The 21,691-nt window shown below is 45.3% G+C and overlaps 7 protein-coding genes across 7 annotated transcripts; 4 read left to right on the top strand and 3 right to left on the bottom strand.

Annotated features, from left to right (window-relative positions):
- Positions 1–197: 197 nt before the first annotated feature.
- On the top strand, positions 198–1,502 carry JR316_0004212 (putative secreted lipase; the record flags this gene model as incomplete). Its single annotated transcript, XM_047889981.1, has 4 exons — positions 198–465; positions 517–596; positions 653–940; positions 993–1,502. 4 exons carry the CDS (start codon positions 198–200, stop codon positions 1,500–1,502), a joined length of 1,146 nt encoding a protein of 381 aa, XP_047749742.1.
- A 437-nt stretch (positions 1,503–1,939) lies between these two features.
- JR316_0004211 (Ras-related C3 botulinum toxin substrate 1) lies at positions 1,940–2,979 on the top strand (the record flags this gene model as incomplete). Its single annotated transcript, XM_047889980.1, has 7 exons — positions 1,940–1,958; positions 2,019–2,050; positions 2,105–2,143; positions 2,214–2,486; positions 2,546–2,652; positions 2,713–2,846; positions 2,918–2,979. The coding sequence occupies 7 exons, from the start codon at positions 1,940–1,942 to the stop codon at positions 2,977–2,979; spliced, it is 666 nt and encodes a 221-aa protein (XP_047749741.1).
- Positions 2,980–3,741: 762 nt separating this feature from the next.
- JR316_0004210 (FAD-linked oxidoreductase phmC) lies at positions 3,742–6,072 on the top strand (the record flags this gene model as incomplete). The annotated part of the gene is made up of 10 exons (XM_047889979.1): positions 3,742–3,943; positions 3,999–4,156; positions 4,200–4,295; positions 4,530–4,604; positions 4,670–4,774; positions 4,861–5,076; positions 5,299–5,469; positions 5,540–5,740; positions 5,802–5,924; positions 5,983–6,072. The coding sequence occupies 10 exons, from the start codon at positions 3,742–3,744 to the stop codon at positions 6,070–6,072; spliced, it is 1,437 nt and encodes a 478-aa protein (XP_047749740.1).
- Positions 6,073–6,796: 724 nt separating this feature from the next.
- On the top strand, positions 6,797–8,200 carry JR316_0004209 (uncharacterized protein; the record flags this gene model as incomplete). Its single annotated transcript, XM_047889978.1, has 8 exons — positions 6,797–7,015; positions 7,064–7,102; positions 7,159–7,252; positions 7,307–7,434; positions 7,485–7,574; positions 7,633–7,770; positions 7,821–7,958; positions 8,012–8,200. 8 exons carry the CDS (start codon positions 6,797–6,799, stop codon positions 8,198–8,200), a joined length of 1,035 nt encoding a protein of 344 aa, XP_047749739.1.
- A 3,793-nt stretch (positions 8,201–11,993) lies between these two features.
- On the bottom strand, positions 11,994–12,542 carry JR316_0004208 (uncharacterized protein; the record flags this gene model as incomplete). Its single annotated transcript, XM_047889977.1, has 2 exons — positions 11,994–12,313; positions 12,374–12,542. 2 exons carry the CDS (start codon positions 12,540–12,542, stop codon positions 11,994–11,996), a joined length of 489 nt encoding a protein of 162 aa, XP_047749738.1.
- Positions 12,543–14,650: 2,108 nt separating this feature from the next.
- On the bottom strand, positions 14,651–16,517 carry JR316_0004207 (uncharacterized protein; the record flags this gene model as incomplete). The annotated part of the gene is made up of 10 exons (XM_047889976.1): positions 14,651–14,959; positions 15,019–15,307; positions 15,368–15,384; positions 15,445–15,576; positions 15,630–15,689; positions 15,760–15,834; positions 15,892–15,960; positions 16,036–16,122; positions 16,193–16,363; positions 16,419–16,517. 10 exons carry the CDS (start codon positions 16,515–16,517, stop codon positions 14,651–14,653), a joined length of 1,308 nt encoding a protein of 435 aa, XP_047749737.1.
- Positions 16,518–16,741: 224 nt separating this feature from the next.
- On the bottom strand, positions 16,742–18,062 carry JR316_0004206 (Endoplasmic reticulum junction formation protein lunapark; the record flags this gene model as incomplete). Its single annotated transcript, XM_047889975.1, has 6 exons — positions 16,742–16,986; positions 17,051–17,233; positions 17,286–17,540; positions 17,599–17,657; positions 17,711–17,970; positions 18,033–18,062. The coding sequence occupies 6 exons, from the start codon at positions 18,060–18,062 to the stop codon at positions 16,742–16,744; spliced, it is 1,032 nt and encodes a 343-aa protein (XP_047749736.1).
- Positions 18,063–21,691: the final 3,629 nt, after the last annotated feature.

Below are 21,691 nucleotides of genomic sequence, written 5' to 3'. Positions count from 1 at the left end.
TATCAGATTTCTCATTCCCAAATTCCAGTCTCATTTTGGGCTTGGTTTCAGAAACCTTATTCGCACCTTCATTCTCCCTCAGGCTGTCCGGTTTACTGCATCACATGCATATTTCCCAGCGTCGTTATCCACGGCTATAGACAGATAAATTTGCTGTCCCTCTCAGGCTCCAGCGGATTGCATAACCACCATTTACAATGAAGGGTCTTTTCTCAGCATTCACAGCAGGTCTTGTGGCTCGGGCCAACCTCATGGGAAACGATTTGAAAGGACAAACACCACCAATTGCGAATGGCGTTTTACATAAACGCTCGTACTTCTACGTTGGAGGCGCTTACGAACAGACTGCTGGCACATTTATCGCTGGATCGGAAGTCACGGTGTCCAGCGGACAAATGTACGTTGAACATTTGGTCCCCTCAGTGGTCACCCAAAAGCTACCGATTGTGATAATTCCAGGAAATGGTGAGTGTTGTGTAATGGCTTTGAAAATCCATTTGGTTAATGAGCTTCCAGGAATGACGGGAACAAATTTTCTAAATACCCCAGATGGACGGACAGGCTGGGCAGATTATTTTATGTCTCAGGGTTACGAGGTATGCTCGAAATCATACGTTGATTCGAATGTTTGGGCACTGATTATTTTGCATAGCTGTATCTTGTTGACCAGCCGTCACGCGGAAGATCTCCCTGGCAACAAAACATTGATGGACCGCAGATGACATTCGATGTGCTCACGGTTGAGCAAAGATTTACTGACGCACAGAGGTTCCAATTATGGCCACAAGCGCATCTCCATACCCAATGGCCGGGAAACGGGAGCAGAGGCGACCCAACGTTTGACAATTTCTATATGTCAATTGTGCCTGCACTGGCGTCAGATGCAGAAGCTTCCGCGAAAGTGAAAAATGCTGGTTCGGCATTGCTTGACAGAGTAGGGGTGCGTGTTGATTTTTGTGCTAGCCGGATTTTTTAAACTTATTTCCCTTTAGCCCGCCATCGTTCTCACTCACTCCCAGTCGGGTCAGTTTGGATGGATCTTGGCAGACGCTAGACCATCACTAGTCAAAGCCATCGTCGCTATTGAGCCCATCGGACCTCCATTCATCAACGCCGTCTTTCCTCCACTCGCCTCTGCTCGTCCCTTTGGTCTCACAGAAATCCCCGTGGAATTTACGCCTCCCATTGAATCTGCATCTGACCTCAATACCATGGTGGTTTCTTCCACGACGAACTTTACATGCATCCAACAAGCCTCTCCGCCTCGGAAACTGGCCAACGTTTCGAAGGTGCCAGTCCTCGTTGTGACGTCAGAGTCTAGCTATCATGCTGTGTACGATTCCTGCAGCGTAGACTTCTTGAAGGCTGCCGGGGTGTCCGTCGACCACGTCAATCTTCAGGATGTTGGAATATTGGGAAATGGACATATGATGTTTATGGAGAAAAATGGCCTGGACATCGCAGACAGGGTAGTCAACAAGTGGTTGAAGCAGACTGTTTAAGCACCGTTCTGTTCTCAACGTTCTGCTGCTTGATCTTTTTCACGATCACATATGTCACGATGGCAAGAATATACCCTTAACTTCACGCCCAACTGTAGCTGTTGCACTGTTGGGAGTACAATTGTCCATATTCCCAACTTGATCATTGAAATGACTCTAAGTTTTTATAGTCTCTTTTATAGCTGTGACTCAGGACTCCTCTTGTGTCCATCTGTTCTACATCGCCGAGGGTTCGGTTCTGATGAATAAGTGTCATTATAGGCGTGGGCGACGATATCTATTGACATCTCATATTTTTAATGACGTGGTTATGGCGGTGCAGGTAATGCATTGTGAGACGTGTACTTATCCTTTCTTTCTTTATCATCTCTACCCTCTTTCATTTCATTCTGGCAATAGTTGGTGACCTGACTTGGCTACCTTCTGAAGACAAAGTTATGCCACCCACCCTAAAATGTCGGTGTTCATGACTGCACCACATCATCAATATCTAACGGAACTTGAATACGGTTGCAGTGATTGTGGTTGGGGATTCATCGGTTGGGAAGGTTCGTCAAATGGATCTCATTCATAATAAATCTGACGATTGTTTTGACTTGTAGACGTCGCTTCTGATCAGATTCGAAACAGGCAAATTTCCTGTACGTTACAATATCTACCTTGACACGTTTTGGAAATAAATATCGATTGTGTGCAATGCCATCAACAAAGGAGCATTTTCCTCTCAGTGCGTATGCTCTTCTTGAAGAGAAAAGAATGCCTAGAGCAGGTGTTAATATTATGGCATATGCTCATCTAGTGTTCACCACCACGTATTCTGTGACACACATCGTGGATGGAGAACCGTACATTGTTCAGTTATGGGATACGCCAGGTGATGCAGAATACGATCGACTCCGCCCTCTCGCCTACCCTCAGACCGATGTCTTTATAATGTGTTTTTCAGTAGTGGATCCCGATAGCTACGAGGATGTTCGGACAAAGGTACGAATTTAGATTCATGTTGATTCGAGATGACGTTGTCTGACTGATTGCTCTTGTAGTGGAGTCAAGAGACGGCATACCACAACCCGTCTTCACCAGTCTTGTTGGTTGGCACAAAGACAGACTTGCGTAAAGATTCGGAATTACGTGACAGGCTTCGTGAAATGTGAGTGGTTGTGCAACTTATACTACTTCACTGAGTGGTTTACATTAATCATTTTTTTAGGAATGCATCACCTATTCAATTTCCTCAAGGTCTGGCTATGCGCAAGGATATCGGGGCAGCTGCGTACATTGAGTGCTCCGCCCTCACAGGGTATGGAGTTCAGAGTGTATTTGAAAAAGCGATGCTCCTTGCAGGTGAGTAATTTCGTGTCAAATCAGCTTTTCATAATAGAGTACTGATACGATGAAAAAATGGACATGATCAGCCAGGCCACCTCCTACCATGAGAATGATTCATCAGTCCCGTAAAAGTTGTGTGATTGTATAAACGAGGTTGATCCCCGTCCCCCGTGGGGTAAGTTAATTGACGGTTATAGGTTGTCGTGGAAGGTATCCCGGGAGCACCGTAATGCACATTATCACACAGAATGTTGCATCGGAATCAATGGAACCGATAAATCAAAATATTCACATCGAAGGCTTTCGTGGGCCTGCGCATTTGGAAATCCTGCCTATGTTCAAATTATTTGCTCCACTTGGTTTAAATGTGCTATTTCCTGATAGTTATATTAGAGGTAAGATCCTAAGATGACCTACCGTTTAAACACGCGTGATGTTTGTCTCTTGATGTATTGTTGACGCGCTCAAACGCGTCGAATCTGCTGACTCGTTCTAATTTGAAGTGTTTCTAAAGATCTGGAACGTTAAGGTACGTGTCCAAATGTCAATTGCGGTTAAACAATCCCAGTACACCGTTATGAGGGATGACGTTTAGCAAGCTTTATGCATTCTACTGCTAAAATAGGGGATAAACAACGCCTCCAACACAAAGCCATGATTATACAGAGACAGGCGGAAATGATGAATGAATACAGTATAGTGATAGCAATTTAGGATTATCCCCTTGAACGATGGCTTGCTCAGTTAGTCTGACAAGAACTTAAGGGAGGAATCTCGGTAGACTAAGCATCGTCACGACATATGTAAGCACTCATGATCCAGAATTTAGTATAAATCCTGAGAAGAACTGAGCTAAGAACGCCAGAATAGCCTTACAATGCGTTTCTCTAAACTAACAAGTGCATTGTCAATGTCAGCCACCGATGTGCTCAGCACATTCACTGCACGGTCAAATGCTTTCAGCATAGATCCGAGTGAATGGGCTTTTTTAAATGCCACACTCGGAGGACGTCTCATGCAAGCAATACCAGTTGCCCAACCATGCTTTTCTCAAGGTGGCGGGTCAAACCAGACGGCCTTTTCGGACCTGCAAACGCATAATGAAGACCACAGTGAGTTCTTCGCACCAAGCTGTTGATTAAAATATTCACCCTCCCAACAACGTAGTTTTTCGATCCAACCACTTTGGCGCCTACGAGAATACTAACTGGGAGACATGCCAAAGTACGGGAGATGAGTGCTTGCTGGACTGGACGGATCCCACCAATCCAACTGCGTTTGCGACTCCTCAAAAGTGTCTGCTGGGTAACATACCAAGTTATTATGTATGTGAATCAACCTGCAGTATTCACTTAGCTGTGCTGATAGTATATGAAGATTGATATCTCAGGACCGAATGATGTGAAAGCTGCGTTCAACTTTGCGAATCAGACAGGGATTCGGCTTTCTATCAAGAATACAGGGGTGAGTGGAATGTTATACAAATTTTGGGTGGGCCCGTCTCACATCTTAATAAACTTAGCATGATTATCTTTGACGAAGCTCTGGGATGGGAACTTTGGCTCTTTGGGTAGGCCTTACTTTCTGTTCTTCAGCACAGAGACTCAGGGCGCGCTTCAATGGTAGACCCACAATCTTGACAAAGTGAGTGCAACTGTTCGCTAACTCTTGATTAAAGTTCGACTTTTACATGCGCAGCTTACTCTCAACGAAACATTTATTCCCGATGGTTGCAGCGCTTCCGAATCAGGCATGACAGCGATAACAATCGGAGTATGTGAAGCCGCCCACAATGTATCGTTGACATGTCGCCACTCACATTTATACTCCACGCACAGGCAGGCCAACAGTTCCGCACCATATACAACTTTGCGAAGTCAAACAATATCACAGTTGTGGGCGGGGCTGACCCCGCTGTTGGAGCGTCGGGCGGGTGGGTTATGGTAAGTGTCCTGTAAACAATCTCACGATTCGTAAATTGCCTGATTAGGCATCATTGATGCCATATTGGGCTGTTCCCCTATGACAGGGTGGCGGACACAGCGCATTGTCCGTTACTATGGGCCTCGGGGTGGACAGAGTGCTGGAGTTCAAGATAGTTACACCGGATGGGCAGTACCGTACTGCAAATCGATGCCAAAACCAGGATTTGTTTTTTGCGCTGAGGGGAGGTGGAGGAGGGACATTTGGTGTTGTGCTGGAGAGCACACATATGGCATCTCCACGGGTGACTATCCAAGCGCAAGTATTTTTTAATTTACTAAAACGGCTTTTATTAACTCTAATGCACGTTATAGGGTGTTGGGTCAATACACAAACACTAGAGAAAACTCTGTGCAATTGATGAAAGCCCTTGCTGGCAATGCGGTTCAGCTGGCCACTGATGGTTGGGGAGGTTATATCACTGTATGTTCATAAAATCAACTTGTTCAATTCCCCTGTCATTGGTTAACATAATGCCCAACAGCCGCCAGCTGGAGCTGCCTTCTGGGCAAATCCTGTTCTCAACGCGACTGAAGCGAAACACTCTGCCTCTGGAATGGTCGACGCGTTCGCCTCCGTAAACGGCACTACTACTTTCTTTACGTTGGACTCCTTTTCCGACTTCTACGATATGTTTATTGACCAGCAACCAGACGTATGTCTTATGTTTGTCTTCTTAATGATATGCAATTAACCCCCAAAACAATGCATCTCATTGACCAAAGCCAGTTGGGCGGCCCCAAGTAATAGGCACTCGCCTGATCCCATCCGACAAGTTTGACGACGACATCCTAATAGAAGCTATAATAAGCGGTATGCTTGATTCAGACTTCAGCCAGATCACCGCTGTCACCCCATTCTCTTTTAAAAAATTCAACGGCAACGACACCTCCATAAACCCAGCTTGGAGGACGGCAATATGGCAGGTAGGCAATTGATCAACTTGATATTTTGTAGGGGGCGAGATGCTTAAGAGTTGCAGTGCAGACTGTACTCAGCTATGCGTGGAATTTTAACTCAACACTGGAGGACCGCGTCGGGTCCTACAATAAGGTAACACAAGGCATGTCAATCATCCGCGAGCGCACACTAGATGCTGCTGTATACTTTGTGAGTTTAGTATTCTATTTGATGTTGGGATCTTTTATGATTAACGACGCATTTACAGAATGAAGCTGATGTGTATGAGCCGGACTATATCAATGCATTCTGGGGAGAAGACAACTATAAGAAGCTGTTAGCTATCAAGCAGAAGTAGTGCGTTCCTAAACTAAAGTCTTCATCGGAGCCTGTTCGTAGCTCATTCGGAATATGATCCTAGCGACCCAAATCATATCCTCGATTGTTGGCGCTGTGGTAAGTTAGTCTTATAACCTTTCTAATTTGCATTTCTGATGTTTGAGGCCCTAAATATCTATCATAGTGGGATGGAAAGGGGATCAAGACCCGTTGTTTCAATGCTATCCCAACATAGGAGAATGATGGAGATGATGATTGGTATTCCCTGTTTTAGATCAGCTCATTTCATTTACCGGTCTCCTTATGTCAGTATTAATGAGGGATTGGGATAGAATATTAAGCCTTGATACTGGGTGTGCAACATGAATCCACCGTTAACGGGGAACAATCAAATGTTGTTCTTCAGACTCCGAATTAACAGACAAACTCCGCGTTAATTGAAACTACGTGCACACGAATTCTATCGTCATAAAATCTGTGGATCAAAAATTTGATCGTTATATACTTGTCAATTAATTGTAGTATCTATGGTTTACTTCGAATTTCTGTTTTTCTCTTATGGACATCTTTGTGGATTTTGGTTACATTTGGGTTTTTCCTCCGACTTAAAAAAATCTTCGGCACCTCGGCAATAAACACGCCGCATGTCACATACACGTGAGAATGAATTGACAGGTCACGACATGCACCAATTTGTTGGAACAACATTGCGAGACTTTAACAAGGCTTGCCTCCTTACCGCCATGGTCGCCTCCAGCCCCTACCAGTGCATGACGCTGGCGCTGTTGATGCTGCCGCCGCTTCTCTTAACGACCTACTTTATGGCGGCGTTCCCAAGCCCTCCAGCGCCCATCAGCGTGCACCCGTCGCTGGCCAGCCTTCCATCCACATCCAAGTCCTGGTCAATATACCCAGAAGACTTTTATACGGGCGGAGGATACGCCGTATTTCCGACTGGAAAAGTGCGCTTCTCCCATTTATACCTCAGGATCCAGCGTTGACTTGTGTAGGTGCGGTATTGGCTTCTTGGTCCTGAGAAAGGCAAGAAGGTGCGGTGTGCTTATCGAGTAACATTCGTCGTTATCGTATTGATATGTCCTTGTAGATTGTCTTGATACATGGTCTGTCAATACCTGCGATCATTTGGAAGGATGTGGCACCGAAACTAGTGGCGAGTGGTCATCGCGTGTTGCTGTACGGTATGTTGGCGATCTTGCTGGGTCGGCAAGCTGACACACTCATATGTATTTTAGACCTTTATGGAAGAGGATACTCCGACGCACCGCAGACTGCATATGACACCAACCTGTACACTACACAACTCGCATTCTTGATGCAGTATTTGAAATGGCAGAAGGCAAATATCATTGGTGTATCGATGGTGCGTGTTATTTTTGTAAGTGAAAAATGGCACCACTTATCGTCCGATAGGGAGGTGCAATAGCAGCTGCATTCACTGCCCAGTTTCCGCATCTTGTTGATGAAAGCGTCGGTCTTATCGCTTGTGCAGGGCTGATGGAGGTCCGTATCACTTTTTCCGCGATGAGCGCACACCTAATATCTTTTCTGTGCCACTCAGTCCAATGACATCTCTCGCACCGCCAAAGTCATGTCATCACCTCTTATTCAAATCCTGGCATCTAGTCGCCCGGTTCAGATGTACATGCAACGTCTTACAAATCAATCCGTATCACAGGATGAAAAACCTCTCCTTGAGGTAAGCAATTGTAAAGACACCCCTTCAAACCTAAACTCAAAACTTTGTAGATCGTGCGACTGCAATCGGCCCATTTGCCAGGCTACAACCACGCCCTATCATCATCACTGAGGGACGGCCCAGTTCGTGGGCAACGGGCCGCCTTCCAGTCAAAATCATTTGAGGGCAAGAGGGTGCTGATCCTTCATGTGCGTGCTAATAAACTTATCATATCTCTGTAATTAAACTGATGTTGGCTTAGGGTACAAGGGATTCCACTGTTCATCCCAAATATGCAGACAAAATATCTGCTCTCCTCCCTTCGGCTGCAAAGCAGAAGTTAATTATGCTTGAGGGGGCCGGACACGATTTGAGCGTAAGCCACCCCGAGCAGGTGACAGCTGAATTGCTAGACCTTTTAGATGGACGGTCATGGAAAAAGTTGCCTTGAAGCAAAGACTAACGATGTGGATTAGACCATCAACAGTCGGCTCTGTGATATAGACTTCACGGATGGATGGACTCAACATATACCTCTACATTTATTTTCAGGCTTTCCACGGATTCCGATTTCATTCCACTACGACTCTACCCAACACCAGTAATCCAATACTGAATCCTCATGAAACATTTAGGCCTCCTTTTCCGCCCTCCACACTTCACCTTGCGGTCAGTTTGGAATAGCCAACACCCTACATGGGTCATTACATGCCCGCTATCTGCTAACACCGCTGTCCAACAATTGTTCAACACGGCCATCCCACTAGGTTGCTCCCGTTTGAGCTTGCCATTGCCGACTTCCTCTTCCATTCCATGCATCTTGTCTCTCTTCTCCGGTCATTCTTCCCCACATCTCGTTCCGCCGATGGCAGTGACTCACGTCGCGCGTGATACCCGAGATGTTGTATTGCTCTGTCGAAACACCAGCATTTGGGCCAAATCTTGGTCATGCTGCCGTGCGTGCCACTTCGCAAATTCCTTCGTGTAACAGCTCACTCTGTCGTCAATCCTGTTGGTCCGGGACAATATGTTCGAACATTAAATGACCAATCTCCGCCCCTTCAGTTGCATCTTCTTGGCCCATCGCTGCTTTTGAAGCACATCCTACCGCAGTGTTCATCCCACTCCCAGTCCCTGTATCCCTAACCTCCGTGATTCGCAAACATCTCCCCGACCTCCTTATCATTATTATTTACCTCATCTTTGATCTACACCACACCAGAGACAAATTTCTCTCAAGTACAATACTGTGCCATTATGATCTTCCGTTTTTTCATATGATACGATGTAAGATATATATGTTTTTTTCTGCTCTCTGGGTGTTCCTTTTATTTCTCTGTTGTTGATGTAGTGACTTGTGTTGTTATTGTTGTTTTGTACGTATACCAGTGTTATTTTGTGTGTGTGCGTCTTTCATGTTTGCAGTGGTTAGAGACTCTGTTAATTTGTCTGACTGGACTATATTCAGGTTAGCATCAACGCAAAGTCGGAATGGTAGTTCAAGCTTAAGTTTCGACAACTACATTCCCACGCCTTTGCCACGATATTGTTTTGCATGAGTAGGTCAATTCTCCTTGCAAAACCATTCCGAGAAACACACAATGTCGATGACAAGCAGATTTTTCTGAGTCACTGAGTGTAACTAATTGCAGATTCAAGGCAAAATTTATACCAGTGGTCCAAGCAACCTGGCTACAATCGCTAGTACCTCTACCGCACAAGGGGCGACGTTTTTAAGCTATTATTGCATTCTCTATCACTGCTGTGGTAGGTGTAAGTAAGTGGCTCATCATTGAAATGAACCTGCGTTGAACAGCGGATAGCTTTCATATCATCAGATTTTGGCGCCGCATGTGAGGGTGGGTGGGTGTCCTATGCGGGCCGATGCTGTGATGGTAGTCCTATTTGCGACGGGACCCGGATACATTGTAATGAGGCTATCAGCAAGGCATGGTAGCTGCGCGAGAAATAGGTGCACTCAAAGACTTTGACTGCTCTATTTCTCAGAGGAGAAACTGGATCGATTTTAAAGAAGTGATAGAAACTACAGTAAGTGGTTCTATTAATTCTCCCCATGGCTGTCACCATGCATAAGAGTTAAACGTTAAACGTGTTAGTATCGACCATGATTACGAGCACGCGATGGCAGGGTGTCAAACAGAGTGAAGCATCTTGTGCTATTATTTGAATTCTGCAGTTCTCTGTCCACAAACTCATATTTATTTCTAATCAACAGAGAGCTATATCCCGGCGTGCAAACTGAATAATCCGCCATGTTCAGTCTACCTTATAAACAGAGTTTCAATCTGAGTGCGTACATTCGCTTTCGTTATGAGAGAACCCGGGTTCCCATTTTCTAAACATCGTCAATGTGGCATCTGGGTAGGGCACTGCTTAGGTGAAGGAATTCGGTGACTCGCATAACTGAATTCCTTGTCAATGTGTTCCTTTGATCAATCTCTGCAATTCAGATCCAGCGTTAAGCGGTAACTAGTCTACAGCTCTTTCGCTGGCTATCTGAAAAGTGACTAAGATAGATTTGACATGGTGACTAAACCTAAGCAGGCCAATACGAGTTAACATGCACAAAAAGTTGACTCAGCCTAGTGTTGAAGAGTAATTTAGTATAAAGGATGCAATTTAATAGGGTAGATCTAGCTTGTATCCTGTAGAATACTGCAACGCGAAGCTCATGATTGAAAGAAGGGCAATGCTGCATCAATTAGATATCCCATGTCTTGACTGACATCTCTATTGGTTCATTGTCCGCGGAAATGGTAATTAGGACCCAATGTTTCTTATCTTGTCCCTGTTCACTGTGTTCCCTGGGGATATCTTTCCAGCGGTGGTTTGTCATCCCTGCTGTGACGATACTGTCTAATATTGCTTAGACAGGACAATTGGTGAGATTAGTACCGCCTGACTTGAAGCCTGTTTGCCTTCAACCCATTGCTACTGACGAAGTACAGTACATCTAGAATAGTAGACGATAAGGGGTACACGGTCAAATATGTTTACAGCGGTAGCATTCCATAACGCGGGTGGAATCTGACATTTTGTCTTCACGTTAGGCTTGCCTTGAATCTACACATGCCAATAGGTGATATATGCCAAATTTTGAGATGGACACTCGGGTATTAAGTATCCAGGGCAGATGTATGAGGTGGTTTCATTATAAACCGGTATATAGAGCTTAAAGCTTCATTTGAACGTTTGTCGAAGAGCAAGCCGGCAGAATGTGGGGTTGGCGCTCGTAAGTGTTCTTGCATACTGTTATCCAAAGTGGGCAACGAGAGAATCATCGTCCAGGGACGATCCAGATCGATTGGCGAGCTCAAGTATACCGGCGGGAGCTGCGGGAGTTGCGGGAGTCACTAGCAAGATCGCCAGTCTTCGACGGAGAGGACATTTCTGGGTATGAATGTTCGTTTCCTTTCCTGACATAGGAGATTCTCCCTAGATTCATTTGATGGGACACGATCACGTGCTTCTAATTTACGCGCTCGCGACATTGATCCGCGCCTAAACGCAACCTACGCGTCTGTGCCGATTTTGAACGAATTCATCAATCCGTTCCGCGCGTCAACCAAATTTACAATTTAAAATAAAAGATTTATGGTTCCTTGTAGTATATATCTGTGAGCGCTTGAGTTTAGTAGTAAAAATACCAAAACGGTATGTTCTCGGACCTCACGGCAGTCACAGAATTGCCTAGCTTTTGTTACCAGCACCCAAGAAGACATCCATTGGAAGAGGCCACATGATACATATGTATACGCATACTTTCTAAACAGCCATATTTTTGCAGGTAGGGCGATTAGATTGGAGCTTCAAGCTCTACAATGACACATATTGGCGGCGCTCCTTACTAAATCTCCGGGTTCGAGTTCTAAGATAAAAGGCTTTCCTAAGTCATAAGAGGTTCTTAGCTCTTTATGGTCTAACTAGCTTGACTCAATACGTATATGGCGATTTTCCTCTTTAAGATGAATTTTGATTCTTTGGGCCAACCGACATTACGTTGAACAGATTTTTTTCCTTTTCTGGCAATCACCATTCTTTACACCATCTCGATCTATTGTCGCTTGCGTTAGATCCAGAAGGAACATTTCTAGCGATGCTGATGTATCTCAGTATAATCTATATAGGATGAATTCTATCTCCATGACTATGCCGTTTGTTGGCGACAAGACAGTGTGCAGGCAGGTCTCATTATAACACCGTCGCGATTTTGAGTACTGTTATCACTCTTGCTTCGAGTGTATCATCTGTTCGACTTCTTGCAACCATTTTTTGAGCTCGGCTCCCCAGCCACCTAGACGTCGCATCCTACGTCTAGGTGATGTTCCGTTTTCAATGCCGAGCTCTCGCATCCTTCCTTCGTTTCGGGCGCGAACTTTCCAATGATTGCTGATGCACCACCAGACTATACTTTCCTTGGAAAAGAACACTTCTGTCGGTCTCTCAAAGCATCCTGCACTGCAAGGCTCTCGCAGACGAAACAGTCGCAAAAATGTTCTCCAGATAAGGCGAGGTAGATATAGAACCAAGGGAGGATCCAACCCTTTCGCAACAGTGTCATTAGTAAATTTTAATTGTGGTATCATAAACATGGATAACCAACATATTATATCAGTCGATTCTTCAAGAGCGACTAAGCCTCCTCTACGATCGTAGTTTCCATCGGCCACCCAGCCCTTGTCAGGTTCCTTGTCGAGCTCGGCTCGTAAACGAGCTTGGAATTCGTCGTTGGGCGCCTCAACCCAGCCTGGCTTCCACATTAACCTGTCCATGGATATATACGGTACACCAAGCATGCGCGCAAGAGCTTCACCAGTTGTGCTCTACTGAAGGGTGGTATTCATTGCGATTCACTGTCGAGCAACTACCTACCTTACCGCTCCCTGGTGATAAGGTTGGCAGTAAACACCTCGATATTCACCGTAGACAATGATGCTTACCACTGTTCCCAACAATATGAACACGGTAGCGCCCATGACCGTCTCCAATTAGCGGGGAACTGTGCGACGAGCTCATCCTAGTCTGTTGGGTGTCACTTGGCTTGTTCGACTAAATTCTGGTAACCCTCGTGTCGACCGTCCTTGAATAGTATCAGGATGGATGATGGAAGAAGGTACCAGGGGATAAGTATCTCAGATGACGATATATGTACTAGAGTGCAGATAGTGATCGACGCGACCGTGAGTCAGCGCGAATCCGATCTATGTCAAGTGTCAACGTCAAGTTCAACCACTTCTGACTCCATCGATTCTCCGGACCCGCACGTCATGTGATCTACACGGTCGCGTTAGTTTGCGTGTATTGACGCGTTAATGGCTCGACGCGCGGAGAGTCGGTGTAATTGTGCTGCCGTTGTTCTTCTTGCGCTCAGCTGCTGTGGCGCACCTATCACGTCGGAATGGTGAGGTGGTAGATCAAAATGTTTATGTACAGAGCAATCCACAGAAATAATAGGTGTCTGGCATGTGGTCCTACTCCGCAACAGAAATGGATACCTACTGTTTCTACATCGAATATGTAGGTCTGTAAAGGAGACGGGCCTTAAAAAGCAATAGCAAAGATAGCCACGGTAAAGTCACTGCCTCCTCGGTCTCGGGTAGGAAGCTAGTTCCCAGTTTCAAGTTTAAAATGGACTTCGAGTTAAGTTAGGCCATGGATTTCCAAGTGATGATACATTCAAATGCAAGCTTCGGGCGAGCACAAGTTTATAGTGCTCCTTTGTAAGGGAGATATTGAGCGTAGATCGCTCAAAAATATATTACCAATGGGCGTACAAGTTGGATAAGGTGGAGGAACATGCCATGATTTTCTTAACTTGGCTCAAGTGAATATTGTGTATGAATTTAGATATCGATGTATCCCAGATACAATTGTATAAAAGTATGGATCATTCTCCTCTAGTGAGCTGGTTAGAGCCAGCTCGCCTTTGTTATTCGAGCTATGGATAGAATGTTTGAAATAAAAAGGTATGTACAGATTATGTCTTCAGTTGGTGTTACAATTGTACAACTTGCCGGAAGTTTATTTTCCATAACTATCGGAATTTGGCGACGAATCGTCCTTCTGCTGTGCTTTCTTCCGTCAACGTCGGTAAATTATGCGTCATGCAGATCGCTCTGACGTGACTCTCTCATAGCTTCAGGAATCATATTAGGGAGAGTGCCCAGCTTAACTTAGAACTTGGAGGGGCTAGGATTACCTTTACTTTGCATCGCTTTGGATTCGGGTGGGGTCTCCGGATTCCAGCACTCTGTGTCGGTGGGCATGAATCAGCTAGGTGTACCATGCCTGTTTATTGAAGTAGCGCTCGTCATCCGAACTGATGGTACTTGGTTGATAAGATTCAGCCGCGGCGAAGTGGGGATTGGATTGCTCGCAAGCAGGACGAAGATAGAATCTTCATCGATTTCCGAAGGAGAATCCGCATTGAAGCACTCGAAACACCTACAGTCGAGAGATTTTAACTTTACTTGGATGTATCCTGCGCATGGGGCTACTCTCTTACCAGCAATTATAGTCGACGTCAAACTCGTCTAGCCACATAATTGATTGCTCCATGTGGTCCTCGCTAACGTCAGGAAGACTTGTACAGCACAAACTTACTGTGTCTCGCTAAATCTCTGCCGAGTGCGCAAGAGCAACACTAGTGATGTCGGTTATGTTACAAAGTTATCGGGATTGGTTTACCGATGAGATGGCCTAGACATGGAATTATATACAACAATCCTTCAAGAGAGGTTATCTAAGCAGTTGATACGAGGAGATTGGAGTTGGTGCGAGGAGTAGATACAAGGACTAAAATACAGGTCTTGAACAAGGAAAGGAGTTTCAGCACAGCGCAATATTCACGGTTCAAGGGCATCATCGCGATGCTGCTTGGCTAATCTCCAAGTCTCTTCCTTTTGTTGTGAGGCATATTAATCGGAGTCCCAGAGTCAACCCGCGATGGCTCTGGTAACAAGACAACGGACCGACCCGCACGTTGTTGCCTGCTCCTGTAATTTTTTACCATTACTGTGTAGAGGTCTTCGTCGAATCCGACGTTTTGCAACCCCAAGGGTTCATACTTGAGAATCCCGGCGTGAATAAATGACTTTAATGTCGAAATCATTGCGGGAGCACTGTTCACTTGACTCTGTCGCTTATTTAAATTATCGATGACCATGGATTCTGCCAGAGCAGACGCGTACTGAAATAGTACGTGAGTAAAAATTGGAGCGGAGCAGTCGGTAGCGGAAAATGGACAACCTTGTTTCGTAAATTTTCACCAAGTTCTGTTGACTCGCTGTGCAGGGTTGACCCATCCGTAGCCCACTGCCTAAGATTAATAGCCTTATATAATCCCACGTAGACTACACGCGAGTCGCGTTGGTAGAATAAAGAAAAGGTTGTCCCATATAAATTCTGAAAAATAGACCGTTTGAACCAGGATTGCGAGGCTTTGTCGAATACATATATAGGCCCGATCGCAAGAGCATTTTGCATGTCGGAGCACCAAAACAATAGATCGGAAAGATACAAGAAGTTTTTGGAGAGCCTATTAGAGGGTGATGAGCAAGGTATGATTCCTGTATACGATTCCGAAAAAAACCCATACTGAAGCGTGTGGGGGTCCTGGAGTAGGGAGATGAGCATTTAAGCGGAGGCGATAAAATAATTGAAGGAAGCGCTTACCGACGCCAACAGAGATTTGAGATCGGTAGATCGATGACAGATTGGTTGAAGATGATGATTCTGGGGCCTGATAAAATTGCCTACTTTGGGAAGGTTTAACATATATGCTTCCAATTGATTCCAAGTCGGGTTCTTGTCGACAGATGGTCGGTCAGTGGAGAAAGAGCAACGAATGTATGTCTTACTACTGGTATCGGAGGTTTAGGCGCTTCTTCACGTTTGGGCAAAGGTAAAGGTTTCGCTTTCTATAATCGTAAAAGTAAGGTTGTATGTCAGGTCAAAGTCAGGTCCGCATTCATCCATCAAGATACGCACTGCTCTCTCTGCTCTAACCGCTTCTTCTTTTTCGGCGTGGGATAAGTTGAGTTGCCGTTCAAGCTCTTTGCACGACTTCGATACGCGAGTCAGTAACCGAGTAAAATTAAACTGGTTCCGGGCCATATCTACCTGAGTCAAGTCCTTCATCTGCTGTTTCTTTGTTTTGTACTTTGCACGAGCTTGCTCAAGCTTATGTTCCTGCATCACATAACGTAAGCAATGGTAGACGGCTACTTAGGATAACTACAATGATTGGATATGTGTACACCTCACCATAACTGCACCACTTTGGTCGTCGGCAGAAATGGATTTGTCGACCATGTTTCTGTTGTCGCGCTTTTGCTGGGCAACATTTTCCTCCTTGATAGAATGAAACAGAATATTGTATGAGTTTACGGGGCAATCGGGCATCCAGAGAGGAGCATGGCACCAGACGGGCACCAACTACCTTGATCCTTGGCTTTTTCGTATCCTTTAACTCCTCCAGAGACTCTCGCAGTAACTTGTTTTCTGTCGATAGTGCATCGTAATTTTTTCGCAATACATCGCTAGCGTATTCGGCAGCTTCTACACGTTCTTTCAATGTTTTGTCGGCGTTTTTCTGAACAAATGGAATTGTAAATCTCAGAGTTAGAAAAATTGCCGATAATGCTTACAATCTGCGCCTCCAATTCTTCAATTCGCAATCGCGCTGCTTTCAACTCTTTTGCCACCTTTCCTACTACCAGTTCGGGATCTTCAGACACATGCGTCATACTTGAAAAATGGTCAGGATTTTGTGAGTGTTTGCTGGTGAACGGGTGTTGCAGCAAGAAAAAACAGATTACATAAACGCAAGGGCACGTTCTACAACGTTCCAAAGCCTAAAGTTTAACAGACAATCATCGGAAATGTCCATCTTATTATTAGGGATACAAACGATATCGCTGGGTAAATTAGCAGTGCTATTGTGATAGCGGTAACAAATGAGGTGTCCGAATCAAGAGGAATCGTCTTGTTGATCAACCTCCATGGCGGTTGACTCAGTGCCATCGACGGTGGGCGAATCTCCTTCATTATCTTTGGAAGCGGACTTGGGAAGGTTCGATGTCAAATTCAATCCAGACCCAGATTGATCTGATGATGGAAGCATTGTCGTCGTTGAGGGTGGCGATGGAGTACGATGTGGGTCCTTTTTCGAGCGCGCTGAGGCGTTAAAATGGCCGCATTTGGGGCAAACATATTCTGGGGAGGATAACAGCGCGTATTAGGTGAGGTGTCGTCACCACTCATATTTGTAAAGACTTACGTGCATCCTCCCACATGGATTCCTTGACTAGGCCATTGTGGTTAAAGCACTTCTCGCATATCAACGCGTAACGTGAACTCGGTGAAGCGGTACTCGGGTCATCCTCCCCTAGCAAAGCGTCCGCCAGTTTGTCGTACCATTGCTTTCTCGGTGGTGCAATTGGATAGGCTGCAGGGGTAGAAGCTTTTACATGAAATGAGTAAATTGTAAGATGAAATGTAAAAGACGCCTTTACGGGAAAGATGCGCTTGTAGGCCTGAACTTGGCGCAGGTGTTTGTGGAACCGAATTACCATTCACCGGTCCCTGAGGTCGCATAGGAGTGGTGGGTGGGACTTGACCTTGCGGGAATCGGGCACGAAGAGGGGTAGCTGAGGGTGTGGCGTCGTCATATTTTTGAATAAGATCACGGGTGGAATAGTAATTGGTTTTCTTCTTGATTTCTTCAACCTTGTCTCGCCGTTTCTTCATCAATTCCTTCAAGTATTTCTCTGCACGTAATCCATATGAACTTCTTAAAAATTCTATAACCTATGGAATCACTCTCACCTTCTGCGTCTCCCTTGCGTTTGTACCAAATTTGCACTACTCGGCGGATAAACAGAATTCTGCGGACGGAATCAGAATTTCATGTAGAAGAAAAGAAGATATTATGACATACATAATAGGACCTATGGTCACCGGAAGGATCTTCACCAGCCTCTCCATGCTGGCATTGCGAATGTACGTTCCATCTGTGATGCTCGGCAAGATGTTCAAGTACCACAAGCTGACATAGGCTCCCCAAGCCGCCAAAGTGTAGAGTGTTACAACCAAAGTCGAGCGACGCTCTCGAAGACGAATTTCAGATAGTTTGAGTTGCCTTTCTTGCACTTCATTGGCCAAATTAGAGAGGATGGTTTCATAGTCCTCTTCGCTTTTCTAAAGAAAAAAATGACGCCTTTTGAGACTGGGTTTGAGTTTTGGAAATCAGAGATATTGACCTTGCTAAATATGCGACGAATAAAGGACATTAGTGCCCGTGAAACGCTTCGTTTGACTAAAACTAAGAGTTATAGAAATGGTTGCATGTAGAGTCCTGAGTGACGTTTGCCAGTGCCCGGGGCGCGGTAGGTGGCACGCGTCACAGCTACGTCACATGGTCATGTGACGTGACCTGCTTTCAAAGATCACAGCGATACCACAAAAGTGAAACTGTTCTTGAATTTGAACATGATCCATTGTTTTCAACTTTGATAGTCGATTTAAACCTATACTATAGCCCCAAATCTCCTTTCACTAGAGTACAGTCAGTGTCAACACACTTATCTGGCATTATGAAAACAACTCAGCTCTGCATTCCCAAGGGGCTTCAGTCAAGATTAAACACAAGAAACTCCGACTGACCCTCCCTACGAGTCGACATTGTGTCGTGTTCTTGAATCCGCAGTGTATGTTGACAGAAAACCGGCTACATGCTTTGAACTAGTTTTTATTTCTATCTGGTATCTATATGCAGGATTGAGGTTACGCATCACAACAGTAAGTCCATCCAATTCTCATCAATTCCACAATCGTCTCGCTGAACCTTCAACAGATATCCGAGTGTATATCTCCCATGCAGGAGGCGAATTACGAATGTCGTTTACACCCGAAGTTGACAGTGTCGCCAAACTGCACTGTGATTAGATATTTTAGTCATATCAACATTATTCTTGGATGAATGATTGTCAATATGTCGTACGTTGTCGTCAAGAGTCACGAACCTCGTTTCGCACGTCTCTGCCGGATTTCAGTATTGCTCTCACTGTCAATACCTGAGACTGAATCTTGAAAAGCTCAGGTAAAAGGACATTCAGTATTGGCAATCTTATGCTCATGTTTTGCGCACATTGAAGAGCAGATATTTTGCCCTCATGGTATTGACGATCTCGTCAGAGTGCCATATAGTAACCGGGAATTATAGTTGAAGGTACAGGCTCCTGACGAATGCGAATGAACTAAGAGATCGCGGTATGCTCCATTTATCTTTCTCCAGATCCTATTTTCTCCTAAATTACTCTTCCCCACTCTTAGTGGGTTGTGTATACTTAGGCTCTGCCATCATAGGCCCGAGACCAGCGGTGCCTGAGCCCACTTGGTTGTCTGTAACAAATGTCAAAAGTCTCATGTCCATTTCATCACATCGAAAGGCGGAAGAGTATAGTGGGGCCGACGCGCCGCTAATTTGAAGGGGTTTTGCTTTCGAACTATGGGTGCGTGAAAACGGATCGTTTGAAATGTCTGCGTTCAGTATTGATGACATTTGTTGCTTGTCATCATCTAGATACTCCATGAGTGCACAGCGTGTGTTTTGCCCACAGTAAACTGTGATTATCGTATTACCGCCAGTGGCGTCGGACCGCCCGTAATCTTCTCTGTGAGCAATGAATGCGAGACGCATGTGTTTGCCACCCATACCACTATGCAGTCTATACCAAGATTTCAGACAAGTAACGCCCACTGTCAGCGATCTTCTAATTCAAAAATAGGTGCTGGACGATCACTCTAACCCAATAACGACCAGTCGATATGCGGACCTACTTTGTGAGCGACCTACATGTTGGAATCCTCGCTGATCAAAATCTACTTGTGCTTTCCCGAATAATATCTCTGCAGTCTTTGCTCGGCCTAGCCATAACTGGGGGTGCCACATATCTACAGCTGACAACGCTCGAACTGAACTATCAGCACTGATGTCTCACGTAGTTTCTTTTCAACTTATGGCTGACTGCTTACGCTGATTTCAAGGAAGTTCGCCCGAACGACAGCAACGGGACATGATTATCCGTTTTCGTATACGATGTATATGCACTTTTTGAAACAAGGGATTGACTTGCCTTCAATATTGTTTCCAAACAGATTCGTGCAGAAACCTCTTGGGAACCTCGGGCCATGACCGTTCAAGTGACTTGCCTCGATGTTTAACTAAAAGGCTTTTGTCAAACTTTCGCCGTGAATATGCAAAGGCTTGTTCTCCCACACTCTCTGCCGATCACCGCTTTTCGTGGGATATCGATTAAAACAATTGTTGTCGGGAACCTTGGCCGCCCAATGGTCGTTGTCGATCGCGCTCTAGGCGCTTGAATTATCCTGCCGCTGTGCAATATTCATCATACATCACCTATACGATGCATCTGGTGACCTAACATCCAGTCTTACTTTGTTGGGTGCGCTCTATATTTCCAAGTTCTCAGGTTTCTGACACGATCCGGGCTTGTTAGAGTTATACTAACATCTGGGCATGATGTGCAAATCTGTGGGCATATGTCTTTGACAGTGATGTGTACACATTCCGTCTTGAGGAATTCGGTCTTGTTCCTGGCTTTCAACAGTCTCAACAGTCCTGCTGATCTGTCCCTACTATAGATAATGTATTGCACAGTGACTGTGCAGCCTGCGCGGTCAACAAGGTCTACTAATTTGTTGAGGGTGGCATGATGCTCCATGACCTCCATACAACAGTTGCTAGAGTGATTCACATCGCGAAAATGACAGGTACGTCGGTTTCACACTAAATTCACATACACACATATGTGTCTTTCTGTCTGCATCAATATGAGACGATCTCTTTTACTCGCCGTGAATGATTCCGGCAGAACTTGAGGAATTTTCGAGATAATTTTCTGAAGTAACCTACTTTCCAGAGGAAAATTTCCATTCTAAACAATTGGAACGTGAGGCAAAACCTATTATAGTTGCACGTTTGATACATCGAGGCCCATAGCTATGGCTGGGGGCCATTATTGTTTAGGAAGAACAAGTTGATGAAAGTTGATTAGTCGCAATCAGAATCTCGGAAGTCAGGATTCCGACCTGCACCTACAAATCCGTTTTACATGCTCGGCCCTCCCAGTCCGAATAACAGTTGCGTATGTGTCGGTGGGCGGGCGGGTATGTCAAGTCGACACTGATAGACATTTTGATCTCTAACCCGTAACCTGCAGTGCGATGCAACTTCGAAAACCATAGCATGAGGTGTCAAAGGCATTTTGTCCCCTATACAACAAAGTAGGATATTTATTATTTCCGCCTTCGAATCCTATTTGCACGAGGCCGTTTGATTAAGTCCGTTTTTCAGGGAGCACAAAAGGTTTTTGCTTGTTGCTAATATTGGTGGGTCTCGAATGCTCTCAGCACTTGGCAGGAAGTTTAGGGTTCGATGATCCACGCTCATCGAGAGCTGTTGGCTGAAGCTTGCAGTGATGCAAATCCCCCTGATCCCGGAATAACCACTTTGGGGTCAGGATTTTGGCCGAGTCATGGGTTTGCTGGATATCGCAATATCCCGAAACCGTCGGTAACAAAGGTAAGTCGTTTGTTTACCCCTTACGTTAAACCACCACCATTAGCGGATGCGGCAGGATGCTTCTTTGGTCCAGAGGATTTGGAATACGGTCATCTCCATCAAAATCTTTCGCATCCTTGCCTCTGTAGTAAATGGGGCTCGGAGGGAATTCTACGGCTATAGATTCACCTGTCAGATGTAGCCATTGAAGTCTCGAGGCGCTTGTTAACCAGGCGCGCCTGGTAACTCTCTCGTATACCCTGCGGACTAGTTCGCATTCGCCTCCCTTTGACATATTCATCCAACGTCACCAGCATGAATTTGGATCTACCCCTG

Source organism: Psilocybe cubensis, chromosome 4 (genome assembly GCF_017499595.1).
Source record: "Psilocybe cubensis strain MGC-MH-2018 chromosome 4, whole genome shotgun sequence".
Lineage (NCBI taxonomy): Eukaryota > Fungi > Basidiomycota > Agaricomycetes > Agaricales > Agrocybaceae > Psilocybe > Psilocybe cubensis.
The sequence above is the reverse complement of the archived record's forward strand: the minus strand, read 5'-3'. Positions and strand labels throughout refer to the sequence as shown.